This window comes from Lemur catta, chromosome 13, assembly GCF_020740605.2.
Source record: "Lemur catta isolate mLemCat1 chromosome 13, mLemCat1.pri, whole genome shotgun sequence".
NCBI lineage: Eukaryota > Metazoa > Chordata > Mammalia > Primates > Lemuridae > Lemur > Lemur catta.
This window is the reverse complement of record NC_059140.1, coordinates 59,518,554-59,533,776: the sequence shown is the minus strand read 5'-3', so window position 1 is coordinate 59,533,776 and position 15,223 is coordinate 59,518,554. Positions and strand designations below refer to the sequence as shown.

The window sequence follows — 15,223 nt, the reverse complement described above, 5'->3', positions numbered from 1 at the left end:
AATCCTAGAGAATGGAAGAGTTGCCAGAATGTTGTTCATATTTTCTGAGCACATTAATGATCTCATCTGCTTTAAGTCGGAGATTGTGTCTCGATTGCATCTCGAATGCATCTCAAATGCCTACAATGCCCCAGCAGGCAACAGAAATGAGGGAATTGACAAGAGAACTTACTCCGAGACTAAAGGGGCAATCATTATTCAGTTCCTGCCAAACTGTTCTTCAGTCTGTGTTTCAGCGCTTTCAATGTTTGCAGAAGCTGAAAATATAAAACATTTTTAAATGTGAAATCTCATTTTTAAGTGCTGGTAATTGTTTTAAAAAGATCACATGTCCAACCAAAACAAATTAGTGGGCAGAATTCAGCACACAGAAGTCTGGTTTAATCTCTCACCTAAACTAAGAAATCCATTTAGGTGTTTGTTTAAAACGGGGTGTGGTACACAGAGAAGAGCTAAAAGTCAGTATTGGGGCTTCAATCCCTTTGAAAAATTTTTTTTTTTTTTCACTTTCCAGTTGAAAATATTACCCTCCCTGAGGTAGAGCCCGAGATTGAGGTAATCACAAAATTACAAAGGTTACAGAAAAAAATGCAACATACTCTTTACTGTTCCTGCTATAAATAGTTTGCTGCAAGAAACTCAGATTTTTACCTTATGCTTTTTGTATAATAGCACCAATAGTATGATTCATCCTTGCATACGTGACCTCTCCACCTTTCACATTTTTAAAAATCTGAAGTAACTCTTCAAGCCCTGTCCCTTGCCCCTCTCCTCTCTGTCTCAGCTAAGACACAAATCAAAAATCACAAATGATCCTTACATGTAAAATTGTCAAATGTCCTTTGCCACATTTCCCATTCCCTTTGAGCCATTTTTCTTTTGGAATTAGTGTCTTTGGAATATTGTTTACTTTTTGTCAGCATTTTTAAATTGTTTTCTTAGTGACTGGGATACACTTACACCCAAATCTTCCCATTGTTTGCTATTATTACTTCCTAGCATTTTGAAACATTCATGAAAAACTAAAAGATCATTCCCTAATTTCTGGGTTTAAAATACTTAAGACAAGGCAGCAAAATGATTTGTATGATACTACAATTCATTATACCATTATACATTTGTCCAAACCCACAGAATGTACAACACCAAGGGTAAACCCTAATGTGAACTATGGACTTTGGATGATAATGGTGTGATTGGTGTTTCAGTGTAGGTCCACAGATTCCAACAAATGTTCCATTCTGTTGTGGGGTATTGATAGTGAAGCAGGCTAGGGGTGAAGTGACGACAGAGGGTGTATGGGAACTCTGTACTTTCTGCTCCACTTTGCTATGCATCTAAAAATGCTCTAAAAAATAAAGTCTATTTAAAAAGAAAAAAAAAAAAAAACCAAACTTGAGACCAAGTCAAATTCCATTAGCAATAAGAAACCAGCAGCTAGCTTTTAAGTATCTCATGTACGTGGTATGACAGAGGAATGATCTCTACTAACTACGGAAAGAGTGCTCAAACCAGGCCAGAAGAATTTCATAACTATGCTCATATTCAAGGCAACCATAATATTGTACTTTGCATTAAATTCAAAACAGACTGGGCAACCAGCCTTTTAAGTCACTTATGTCAGCATTTGGGGGCACCCATAAGTAGGTAGACTCCAGAGTAAAATTTAAAACATTCCTAAGTTCTCTTGTTCTGAAAAACCATGATTTGAGCATTTGGATCCTTTTATGTATCTTCTATCATAGCAGTCCCACTTGTATACTTGTGTTTTAGTTCAGTATGGAGTAGTCAATAAGACATTATAGAATGAAAATGAAGGACAGGTATTTCTTAAATTTATTGAAGAACTCTTAGTTGGGAGAAGAAAGATCACAGGCTTAAACAATTGTAAGATAAAAGAACAATTAATTGCAAATTATTACAAAAGAAATTTCTGAATTTTTTTTTGAGCCACTGCAAAAACAAAATTTGAGTGCATCCTGAAGTTCGTATTTTGGTAAGTGAACATATTAAATTACTGAAGAGCAAAAAAAAAGTTACTGTTACACAGTACAAAATCTTAATGTAGTAATTGAGCACAGCCAAATAAACAGCTATAATTATTCAAAGCTGCTTTTGCTATATATCTGGTATATTAAACAAGAATGTAGATTACTTTTTTAACACTGCACAAGTAACCAAAGGTAGCAAATCCAGCAATATTAAAACTTGATATTAAATAGTATTGAAATAGCACAACAAAAACAAAATAAGAATCTCTAGAACTACCTATGAAAGGAATGTACACAGATGGTAAAAAAAAAAATAAATAAAGTGACAAGAGTGACTAACACTGTATCTGCATCTTCAGAGCAGGAATACAGTAAATGAGTAAATGTTTACAGGATTTTTGCTGAAAATGAGAAAAAATGCTTTTTGCTTTAGTACAATTTTCATAATTCCCACTGAAACTCTTATTCTCTTGTGCTGGTGACAGGGGGACAGGGTTTTAAATGGAAAGTATTTTCCCTACATCCTGAGTATGGATGTGTCCTTTTTTTTTAAATTCTATGGAAAGATTCCTTTGAAAAACATAAAATTTAAAGTGATATATTGGTGGGAAACTGAATATATTAATTCTGGAAGAATAATATTAGCTAAATAATTAACTAAGTAGACATTTAAATCTGGACTCTGATGAGGAATCAAGATTAAACTTTGCATTTGGGAAACGTGCACTAATGTCAAAGTCACCTAATGTCAAAGTCACATGAGTAAACTATCTTTTACTTTATACATAGTGCATTTAATAAGTAAGTAAATTCTCCTACCAGTAATGTAAAACCCTTGTTTAAGCAAAATTAAAGTATTATGAATTGAATTAATTCACATCAACTATCTGAAAGGGTAAGTGGAACATTTTCCAAAGTGTAAAGATGTTATGTATATTCGCTGAGTGAATACTCTTAAACTCTTTTATAACACCATTAAATTGTATTAAACCATCCAACAGATACTATCTTTTCTTCTGTGACTTATAAATCAATCATTCCTTTTGTATAAATCAGGAAATATTTTCAAAATCACTATCAACACCAAAAATATAAATGTAATTTAAACTTGGCTTAGGAAAAGAAGAACATGAAAGAATTGCCACATTTCAGTCTGAAATAAGATTCTGAAAATCCCCTATCAGCGGTCTCATTCACTTTCTTTCCACATATCACTCGAAGGTTTTGAAATTGGTTAACAGAGAATTCAGCTCAATGCACATCACAACTTTAACAGTTCTGAAAAAGACATTTTTCATAAGGGCCAAAATGCGCAGAACGGTAATATTACAAAGTTACAATATAAATATGTCAAGCAGATTTGTAATAAAATATGACAGAGTTGTCCTCAACAGAGCTGTTCTGAAGATGGAGCAACCAAACAGATCTAGAACGTCTTTGGAAAATCACAAAGTGCCTTTAAAGAAAGTTAAGTTTAGACTATATTTTATAAAAAGATACTGCTCTAAACCCGAATGTTTCCTCTCTATATGAGAAAGCTTAACTCACACTTCTTTTCACATCTTCCAATACTTAATATTTTTCTCTATGCTCTTGCACTGAATTGATGAAGTGTGGACTTCTATTATTATTACTACCAATACTACCACACATGCTAATACCTAATGACTGGTCTGACTGGTAGTGGTTAAATTAGGAAACTCCGAACCTAGCACGGTTCCAGCAAAATGCAAAGGAAGTAAGAATATGAGGAAAACCTCACCTCGAAATGATTATACCATTAACAGAAATAAACATAAATATTTTCAAACACAGAAAGTTTTACAAAACGAATATATTGTCACCTTAAAAGAAATCAATTCCAAACAAGGTCACATTCTGACAAAAAAAATCATAATAAAATAAATTCAGAATTCAATTTTGCCGTTGATCAAACCTATACATATAACCAAGTTACTAAACACAATTTGATATTTAGACACTTGTAAAAATGTAATCTAAACTTAATGATCACTTAGTCCATGTTATAATTAACAAGAGCAAACATTCCTGGTCCTAATGTTTAGAAACTCAGTTCAGTGCTGCCACATCTCAAGTTCTGAAAAACTAAAAGAAGAAACAATTCTGGTTATACATTTCCTTCATTTCTCCACCTTAAAAAATACTTGAAGAAACTTTAGGAAAATTTATGTTTAAGGCTTGCTCTATTTCTGTACCTTAAATTGAGAAAAACCAAAGCTTACAATGTAACCTCAAAATATTTAAATAGCTTTTGGCATTTTTCTTAAAAAGCAAATTTGAATCTCTCACTATAAAACACATTTCTCTGCCATAATTATTAATTCACATTAACACTAAGTGCCCTTATTCCCTACTCCCTGGCAGGTGCTATGTCTTCTACATTTTGTGCAGCTTTCAATAGTCAGTGCTCAGGAAAAAAGAAAACGTGAAGGAGCAAAAATCAAAGCTCCCACAAAAAGTGATTTACCCTAGATTACAAAATATGCTAGTGGGAGAATCAAAAATGTACACACACCCCCACACATACAAAACCAAGACACAAGCTTGGTCCTTTATTCACACCAACTTGCAGTTTCTAAAGACAAAGTAGTAGGAAATGTAGAGCCCAGAAAGATCATGGCAAAGAACTTTACAAAATAGTGCAGATAAATTTTATAAGGGGGGAAAAATCCCATTTTTTTCTAGAAAAAAACTTATCCTTAGTAAAGTGGAGATTTTTTTTTTTCAAAAATCCAACAATGAAAACAATTATTGGGCTTCTCCAAATGCATTTCCATATTAATTTTTAAAATTTCAAAATGTTTTCCAATTCGAATTTTCACTTACAGGATAAGCTGGGACCCCAAAATAGCCAAAAAGACAAATAAAAATTCTTACTGCACAATCTTTATAGACATTTTATTTTAAAGCACCTTTTTAATATTAACAGTGGGTTTTTAACAAAGAAAACAGTAAAATAAAAGAGGGAACAAACCACTAGCAAGGTTAAAGTACTCCTTTACACACACAGGGACACACACACACCCCCCATCACTTTCATGCCAGAAAGACTGCATTGGCAGTCAGCATTGGCAAATATGTCATTTGATGAAAGGATGGGGAAACTATCACAGTGTTCATAGAAACCAAAAATATTAACGTTTCTGTTAAGAAATAGTTTGGGGAAATCAAAAAACTACCAATAGCTGAATACTATGAGAATAAAATTAATTTTTAAAAACAGGACAAAAAGACAAAAAATCTACCAGAAACCAAAAAAAAATTAGCCTCAATTTTATTTTTTTATGTCAGACTAGTTATTAATGAGATGCCATTTGTTTGCAAAGGAGCAAAATTACAACTGTATCACTGGAACCTATCCTCAGCCACTTCAGTGCAGCTTCTAGCAGCACGATTTGGATGCAAAAAGAATGCTGTCAGACAATGCCCCTGAAAACCTCATGGTTAGACCTTCCTTCAAATACATGTTCTTAGGGTCTTATCGTACTACACACGTGTATAGAAGAATACATGAAGATAATATTTTGACAGATTACAAAAGTATGAACTATATACACTGTATGATGACACAAAGCACTTAAAAAGCTCTATTTACTTTCCTCCCAATTCACTTAAAATGTTAATAATCACTATTCAAATTTTATCCTAAGCATCTTTGTTTCTTCCCCTCCCAAAACAAATACTATAATATACTGGTTTGGGGTTTGTTCTATGCATTTTCCAAGAGCCAATCAAACAGTGACTTGCATCTCTCCTCGTTGGCAGTTTCTTCCATCACTTCGTAGTACTGCAGCACAGCTTGCAGAAGGTCTCCCACTTTCCATCCTTTCTCTTGCAATCGTTTTGAAAGCTAAAAAAGAAAAATATATCAAACATTAACTAAAAACAATTTTATAAGAATCGAGTTTTCATTTTTATTTTTAACATTAAATGAAACTAAGAATCCTGTTGTTTGCAATTGATGATCGTTTCTGAGCTATAACAAGGTCCTCTCCCCTAAACCACCACCCCTTTAACCCAAATTAAACAGTTTCCTTTCCTGCCCTTTATAAACACGTCTCCTCCACAGAATGACAGTTTGGGATTGCTGGAGACAGAACTCTGCAAACCTCACCAAGCGGACAGTCTGTGTGGGAGTGCAGAGGCTAAATTTCTACAGGAAATTCTTCACCTAACTAAATACATCTGCCACACCTTCAATTAGGAACATAAAATAATAAAGACAACGTCAAGCTTAATAAAAGGATGTCAATTTTCCTTCCACAACATATAGTGTGGTATTTTTCTGGAATACACACTCTAGCCTCAACGGAAACAGGGCTTTCAAAAAGTTAAGAAATGTTAATTTTTCAACAAAAATAAAAATACTAAAAAACTAAATAAATACAGGTTTAAATGAACTCTATTGTCACCAATCAGAACATGCCTTGCTCATTTTTTTCCTATTAAGTTCTACAAAAGTTCTTAAGTTTTAAAAGATTGGTAAGTGACATTCTTAAAAATCACCTTAATTTTTTGTAATATACATATGCTTAACCTTTTTTTAAACAGCTTTATTGAGATATAATTCACATATCATACAATTCATGGAAAGTGTACTCATCAATGGTTTTTAGCATATTCCCTGAGTTGAATGCAACTATCATTACAATCAATATTAGAATAATTTTCATCACACCAAAAGGAAAGCCCAACCCATTAGAAATCACTCCCCATTCTCCATCTCCTCAACTCTAGGCTACCACTTAATCTACCTTTCATCTCTATAGATTTGCCTATTTCAGACATTTCATGTAAATGGAATCATAAAACATGGCTTCTTTCACTCAACATAATTATTTCAAGGTTGCTCCATGGTGTAGCAGGTATCAGTACCTCATTACTTTTTACTGACAGATACACTATGTTTTTCTTATCCATTCACATCAGTTGATAAACATCTGGGGCTGTTCCTACTTATTACCATTATGAACAATGTTGCCATGGACATTTGTGCACAAATGTGGACATATGTTTCATCGAGTATATACCTCAGAATGGACATGCTAACTTTCAGAATGTTTTCCAGTGCAGCTGGGCCACTTTACATTCTCACTAGCAATATATGAAGGATCTAATTTCTCTGCATCCTGCCAACACTTGTTATCTGTCTTTCTGATTATAGCCCTCCTAGTGGGCGTTAAGTGGTATCTCATAGTGGTTTTGATTTGCATTTTCCTAATTGCTAATGAGGTTGAGCATCTTTTCATGTACTTATTTGCCATTTGTATATCTTCTGTGGAGAAACAACTATTCACATTCCTTGTCTATTTTTTTGGATTATTTGTATTTTTACTATTGAGTTGCAAGAGTTCTTTATATATTCTAGGTACAAGAATGTATATGTACATCCCTTATTAGATATACAATTTGCAAATATTTTCTCCCATTCTGTGGGTTGTCATTTCACTTTCTTGACGGTATCCTTTGAAGCACAAAAGTTCTGAATTTGGATCTATTTTTTCTTTTTTCACTTTTTTCTTGTGTAGGCACAAGAAAGTATCAAAATATGTTATATTATCAATTATACAATTATCTCTTATCTCCTAGTTATGCTTATGGTAATATTGCTTATTTTAGTTAATAGTAAAGCTATCAGAATTAGTAATATATTACCTAGAAAGATACAAAATAAAGTATTTCTATTATCATCATTATCGCTAAAAATATTCTGTACTTGCTTCTTAACTTCATAGCTTCCTAGCAGCCCTGTGGGGTTTTAGCTAGACATGGTCAATGAGGGTCGTTATTCAGAATAAGCCATAGACATAATCAGGCATTGCCATCCACATGTAAGCATCCCACTTCACTCCATCATCAGGCAAAGGTCCCCTGGGCTCGGTTACATGGGGGAGAGGTCCCTGTACCCAGGCATTGTCTCTCTCAGCTCCTCCTAAGGCCTTCCTTTACTCTCAGTCTATCCAAGACTAAATGCCTCCCTACAGTCAGTTCTAACATTTCCCCTACCCATTCTTTCCCCTTGGCAGTTCATTTCCCAAATATCCCTTTCTGTCCTATTTTTGATTTCTGCCCGAAAACAGAAACTTAAACTGGAAACATCCAAAAACTCTAAGCAAAAATAAATGATGAAATACAACACAAAAAATTTTTATATAATGTTTTTCAAAAATATCTTCATAAATTCTGAATCAGAAAATAAGAGTAATTTTATTGTTCCTTTTTTGTTATCATTGACCAAACTACATTGGTCATTCACTGAACTATTCTATACCCTATGATAAAATTAAACCAAAGTTCTGATAAGGAAAATTATGGGACAAAAATTTTAAGACTGTAAACTGAAAATCTTGACTAATAATGTGCTTGGCACATAGTACGCACTCAATAAAAGCACATTGTTTAAACTTTTATTGGCTTTTGATTATGCCAGCTTCTCATATGAATGAAACTGGATTACCAGAGAAAAAGACATATTAATTATTAGGTACAATTATAAATCAGTTAAATACAGAGAATAACAATCTTCTCATAGGAACACATGCAATGCTCATTAATGATAGCACCTACCTTTGAGAACTTAGTGTGTGCCAGGCACCAGACTAAGCTTTTTTTCTTTTTATAGTATTATATTTAATCCTCACAAATGCCTGTAAGGTAGATGCTATATTCATTTCCATAGTGCAGCTACAGGAACTGAGACAGACTGGTTAACTTGCCCCACGTTCTGCTGCTAGAGCGGCAGAGCTGACACATGAACCCAAACTGTTGGACTCTACAGCCTAAGCATTTAACCACTCAGCCATCCAGAGGCATCTTATTAGACCAACCACATGACAAGAACATTATAGAACAACAACTATCACATGTATTCTCACAACCACTCTACAGCAGGTACTTACTAGTATAAACTCTTTCTTTGCAGAGTCATGAAAATAAAGTTCTGCAACTTCAGCCTCAGAGGCAACAAGCCATTGAAGAATAATCCTTAGCTGGGGGTCTACTGTGCATGGCTCCATGTCAATATTCGTAATTAGCAGAGTCTTTCCATCTTGCCTCAAACCTAATATTTAAATTTAAACAATATGAAGTAAACTCATCAATTCAACTTTCATTACTCTGGTTGCCAAGTATATACAAATATTTTCCATTTCTTAAGATTTCAATGAATGCTGAAAAAAAAATCCATTTTTTCTTAACCACACCATAATATCAACTAAAATATTTCTTTGAAAGGATAAAATAATGTTAAAACAAAGGGATAACTTTCGTCATTTAATGATAGCAACAATGTAAAACACTATTTTAAGGTATAAATGGCAAAATTTGTGTCAAATTATGGCCCACAGGTTGAAGAGAAAGAAAAACAAAACTCTCAAGCTAGCATTACAATCAAAATAAAAATGAAATACACAAATAAAAACCTCAAATAAATAAAGAACACCAGCAAACACTTGTACGTACAACACATATTACATCCTAAGTACTAAGTTCTTTATATGTACAAACTCCTTTAATCTGCATAATCACTTTATGGGGTAGAAACTACTATCCTCTCAATTTTAGAGGTGGGGCATCTGTGACAGAGAGAGACCAGTCTTACAGCAGGGGAAATGGCTGAGCCAGGATATGAACACAGGCAGTTGGCTCCATGCTCCTGATTGCTTCATTCTTGAGACAAAATGTCCTATGAGACCATTTATATCCCAAAAGCCAGAGCAGGGAATTTTCTGGCATACCTCTAGTATAAATAAGACACTGCTCTCAATTTTATTTTCTTTTTTTTATAAGAATTATATTTTCAACATAAAGAAGGATGTATCTCTATTGACTGAAAAACTGGGCCAGGTGTGGTGACTCACACCTGTAATCCTAGCACTCTGAGAAACCAAGGTGGGAGGATTGCTTGAGCTCAGGAGTTCGAGACAAGCCTGAGCAAGAGCGAGATCCCATCTCTACTAAAACTAGAAAATACTAGCCAAGTGGTGGCTCATGCCTGTAATCCCAGCTACTCAGGAGGCTGAAGCAGGAGGATCACTTGAGCCCAGGAGTTGGAGGTTTACAGTGAGCTATGATGACACCACTGTATTCTAGCCAGGGAGACAGCGTGAAATACTGTCTCAAAAACAAAAACAAAAAACTGATGACCTGTGGACCAATATCATGTGTTAAACATTCCTGCTTAATGATGAGCAATAAAGAGTCCTGAAACCGGACCCCCTACACCACAAGAGGTGAGCACCCCGGGCATGCTGGTAGACATCATGCCAGTATGTCCCAGAAATGGAAATGCTGCTGATGGATGTCCCTGACTCTCTGTTACAGTTTGCAGGCCATGCCAGACTACTACTAATCATTTTTAGGATTGGTGTTAGCCCCTAATTTTTAATTAAAAAATTACCTGTCCCACATTACTCTCTAAATATAAATTTATTGTCTTTTCTCTCCCCTCTCTCGAATGTTTCTCAATCAGAAATAGGGTCAGTACACAATGGAACAAGACATGGTCGCTGTGTCTTTTGGTATATCCAGCAGAGCTCACAGGGCTGGAAGCTGGGTCACCCCAATGCTTCCCGGCACTGCCGGTGTTTCCTCAGTTCAGGAGTCCTGGTTGCCTGGCTTGATGGGAAAGTTCAAACAGCTCTCTCTTTAGAGAAGTCACCAACCACTAGTGAAAAGGGAAGGGACTGACACCCTGCAACTACAAAAGAAAAAAAAAAAGTCTGTTGGGATTTCTGTAATTTTGAATCTTTCTGTAAATCCAGACCACTCAATCACCTAATTAACAGTTATGGATAAGCTAGGTAATACTTGCTTTATTTGTGTTCACTAAAAACATGTTGACTTTGTATATAAAAGTTGTGTACTTCTTCTCAAGTAAAACCTGGGAAACCTTTAAATTTAACAAATTTAAAGTTGGCTATAACTTTCTACATAATGAGAGATGCCTATAATCTCAAAAGCTGAGTAACGATGTAGCTACCTACACATAATTAATCTCCTTATTTCTACCCACTCACAAAAGAAATCCTGAACAACCTAACTAGTGCTAAAAGTAAATTTTTTTAAAAAATTTCATATTTATTTTAATTTGTACCTTCTTTTCTCTTAATCATTCCTCAGTAAAGTTAGGTAACAACTAGTTTTTTAGAGAACACTCACCACGTGCATTTCTAACCATGTATAGTTTTTGGAGTAACATTGCTCACAGTTTTTACTTGGGAAAAAGTACACAACTTTAATATATAAAGGCAATATGTTTTTAGTGAACACAAATAAAGCAAGTTTTACCTAGCCTATCAATAACTCTTAAAAATACTACCCTACCTCAACTTTGCATCTGATGAGCAAAACTAACTTCTAGAAGCCCTATATGAAGAATGCCTACTTTCAGAGGCATGAGAACTAAAAGATAATAATAATCTTAAGTCTGAATATTTTAGCTTGAAAATTCGTAGATGATACAGCATCTCTCCTACTAGACCTAGTCTGATTAGAAAAAACCATGTCAAAAAACATGTCCCAACTACAAATATCATCCTCCATTATTGTATCTAACCAAAAAGGCCTAAATTAAACTTTCTCTCTTTCCTTACCTCTATTCTCCTATCTCTTTTACCAATTACCTAACCCCTCAGCCTATCTTTGAATAATCTCAATAACAATCAGGACAATAATAAATAAAGATCAACCAGCAATCACTGCAAACCAGCTAGTATAATTATAAAGAGTAGCCACTCCTAAAGAATCTTCACAAATTACACTAGCCTCTTTACTCTCAAAAATAATCCAGTCCTCTAAACTACTAAAACCAACTGCCATTCCTACCTCACCATGCTCAGCTATTCACGCTACCATAAACAATTCCATCCCTACCCCTAACAACAAGACTCCCCAAATAACAACACTAGATCCCCAAGTCTCAGGGTACTCCTCCATAGCTATCGCTGTAGTATAACCAAACACCACAAGTATCCCACCCAAATAAATCAGAGATGCTGTGTTTTGGCTTATGGATAAGTTGAATAAGGGGATCAGACGATACATAATCGTTGGATAAAAGCCTAATGAGTTTGAGAATTTGAATGTATATGAAGATGGTTTAAATTTTAGATTGTTTGTAAGGAGGTTTAGTTCTATTGCCGAGGCAAAACCTACAATAGTTACTGCCAGAGCTGTCATTTTTAGGTAAAGTGGTATTGTTATTTGGGGGGTATTTACGGGTAGAATGTTGTTGGATAGGAAGAATCCGGTGAAAAGGTTACCGAATGCTAGGTGTTTGAGTTTATTAGTAATGTGTTGTTTTCGTTGATGGTAGTTAAAGTTGTAAACCAGGGTTGGCCTCGTAGTGCATAGAAGATAATTCGGGTACTATAGATGGCCGTTAGGGAGACTGCAATAAGTGTAATCGTGAGGGCTCAGGCCTTGGTATTGGATGTATTTGCAGACTCGATAATGAGGTCTTTTGAGTAGAAGACTGTTAGAAAAGGCGTACCCGTAAGTGCTAGGCTTCCAATAATAAGGCAGGAAGATGTAAAGGGCATAGCTTTAAATAGACCTCTTATTTTTCGGATGTCTTGTTCATCGTTTAGGTTGTGAATGATAGACCTGGAGCACTAAATAGTATGGACTTTAAGAAAGCGTGATTGCAGATATGGAGGAAGGCCAGACGGGGTTGATTAATGCCGATGGTGACTATTATTGACCCTAGTTGGCTTGAAGTGGAGAAAGCTACAATTTTTTTGATATCATTTTATGTAAGAGCATGAAAAGCCATTTCTAGTTGAACTTATAGTTAAGTTTGAGGATAGCTCCTTAGGTAAAGAAGGGGTTGGAAGTATTACACTAGTAATTACTGGAATTTAAGGTTTTTGCGGGAGGTATTTTCCCAATAGGCTCATCACAGTTGAGATAAACCTGTAGGCATAAATAAAGTTCTAGTTAAGTAAGCGGTGCGGGAAGCTCTTGTTTTGGGGGTTTGGCAGGAGTGAATGTACCAAAACCTGTATAAATCCAGAACGTGAGGGTAGAGGGGTTTGCATAAAATAATTTGGGTATTAAATGTACGCGTACGTGCGTGCATGTATGCGTACGTGTACATGTATGCATACATGTATGTGTATGCGTACATGTACGTCATCTAAAAATGATCTATGTCCTTCGAGGATGAATTAAATAGTCACCTATGATAATTATGAGGGTAAAGAATGTACATGTTAAGTCCAGCTACAATCAATGCACTGGGTGTGGGCTGGCGTAGGCCATGGTGAGTCCAAGCATCCCTAAAAATTAAAAAATACCAACTGCCTGACAGCACAGTTATGTCTAGTCATGGGCTGATTAGTCATTAATCCATCGAGATGTCTTATTTAAGAGGAACGAGTAAGCGGTTATATTCAAGGTGGCCCTGAAGTAAGAACCAGATGTCAGACACAGTTTCACATTAGTCACTCCCAAGTGTAATGGGCCCGGAGCGTGAAGAGGAGCATTATGTGGGCGGGTTGCTGGTTTCTCGAAGGATGGTAGTTTCACTACGGACTAATGGAGGTGATATGCGTATTGACAAGGATTGTCGAACATGATATGTGCCAATGTCCAATCAATACAGAGATATGCTATGTACGGTATGAATAATATGTACCTGCTTATATGCATGTGGACTAGAACTGTATGCATGATTATACATATATGTCTTATGTACGGTATAAGTGTTATGTACTTGCTTATATGCATGTGGACTAGAATTGTATGTATGATTATACATATATGTCCTGTAAGATTATACATATATGTCCTGTATGATTAAACATATGTAGTACTAGTACATGTTAATGGGGAGGGGCACATAATGCACGATGTACATAGAGCGGGGTCATTTAGACCCGTGTCTATGTTTTGTTGTAGCATAATATTAGTACTGGCATGATAGCTGGAGCAATTATTCAGCACTGGAAGAGGCAAGGAATAGTTTAAGTAGAATTTCAGCTTTGGGTGCTGAAGGTGGGGCTGGTGCTTCTTCCTTGAGAAGGCCTTGGGAGAGGGATTCTCCATTTCTGGTTTACAAGACCAGGATATTAGATATACTACAAGGACTCTTCATTTGAGTATTTTGTTCTCAAACAGGCTTACTGTTTGCCTAATAATAAGGATTAGGGAGAAATATAGGATAGATGCTGTTTGTCTGATGGTGATGAAGGGGTGTCACCCGTATTACACAATTAAAGACCTATTAGGACTTCTGCTTCTCATCCTCCTAGTTATAATTCTAGTACTTTTCTCCCCCAACTTACTAGGAGACCCTGATAATTATACGCCAGCTAACCCCCTTGGTACGCCACCCCATATTAAACCGGAATGATACTTCCTATTTGCCTATGCTATCTTACGATCTATCCCAACAAACTAGGAGGGGTACTAGCCCTAGTCTTCTCTATTCTAATCCTGGCCATCATTCCCATACTTCAGACAGCCAAATAACGAAGCATAATATTCTGACCTCCTGGCCAATACCTATTCTGAATCTTAGTAGCTGACCTACTTACTCTCACATGAATTGGAGGCCAAGGTGTCGAACACCCCTTCATCACCATTTATATAAGTTTGACATAAAACCCTAATTCTTGAAGTTACCAGTTGGGAAGGAAAATACTATGACAGTAATATGCCATAATTTAATATATCTTATAACATGAGTAAGGATTTTAGATTTTATACTTTGAAAAAGACAATTATGTAGACAAATTATGATGAACTTCTCTCTCAAATAACTGAATGATTCTTTTCAAAATATTTTAGTCTTTACATCAATGAGAATGTCATTAGTGTAGCAATCAAATACAAACTGCTCAATGAAGGACCTAAAACTGGATAAAGAAAAATTCATTAAAAAATACCCTGATTTGTAATGTTTTACACAAATAACTCGGGGCCCATCTGATAAAAATGCACAAATACAAACCACAAAGACTCTTCTAGGGAAACTTATACAAAAAACACACAAACACTTTGAAAATCAAATCGTCAATTACCTTCTACATCGTCCTCATGCTCTTCATCTTTATCAACGTCTGGTCCATCACTTTTTGAACAAAATAGCAGTAGTTAAAAAAAAACTTTAGTTAATAATAGCATTAAAACCAATTCTAAAAAATGTAGTAAGGAATGAATGTTACAATATGACATATGACATTTATAAAAGGGAGAAATGACAATAA

The 15,223-nt window shown here is 35.2% G+C and overlaps 1 protein-coding gene across 2 annotated transcripts in view; it reads right to left on the bottom strand.

Moving 5' to 3' along the window:
* Positions 1 to 1,813: 1,813 nt before the first annotated feature.
* AKAP11 (A-kinase anchoring protein 11) overlaps positions 1,814 to 15,223 on the bottom strand; it is a 51,187-nt gene continuing 37,777 nt past the window's right edge. For both annotated transcript variants that reach the window (XM_045566775.1, XM_045566776.1), the window contains 3 exons: positions 15,038 to 15,087; positions 8,912 to 9,072; positions 1,814 to 5,862 (listed from right to left, as the gene is read on the bottom strand). In XM_045566775.1, coding sequence (XP_045422731.1) covers positions 5,722 to 5,862; positions 8,912 to 9,072; positions 15,038 to 15,087 — 352 coding nt within the window. In that variant the 3' untranslated portion in view covers positions 1,814 to 5,721. The remainder of the gene's footprint in view (positions 5,863 to 8,911; positions 9,073 to 15,037; positions 15,088 to 15,223) is intronic.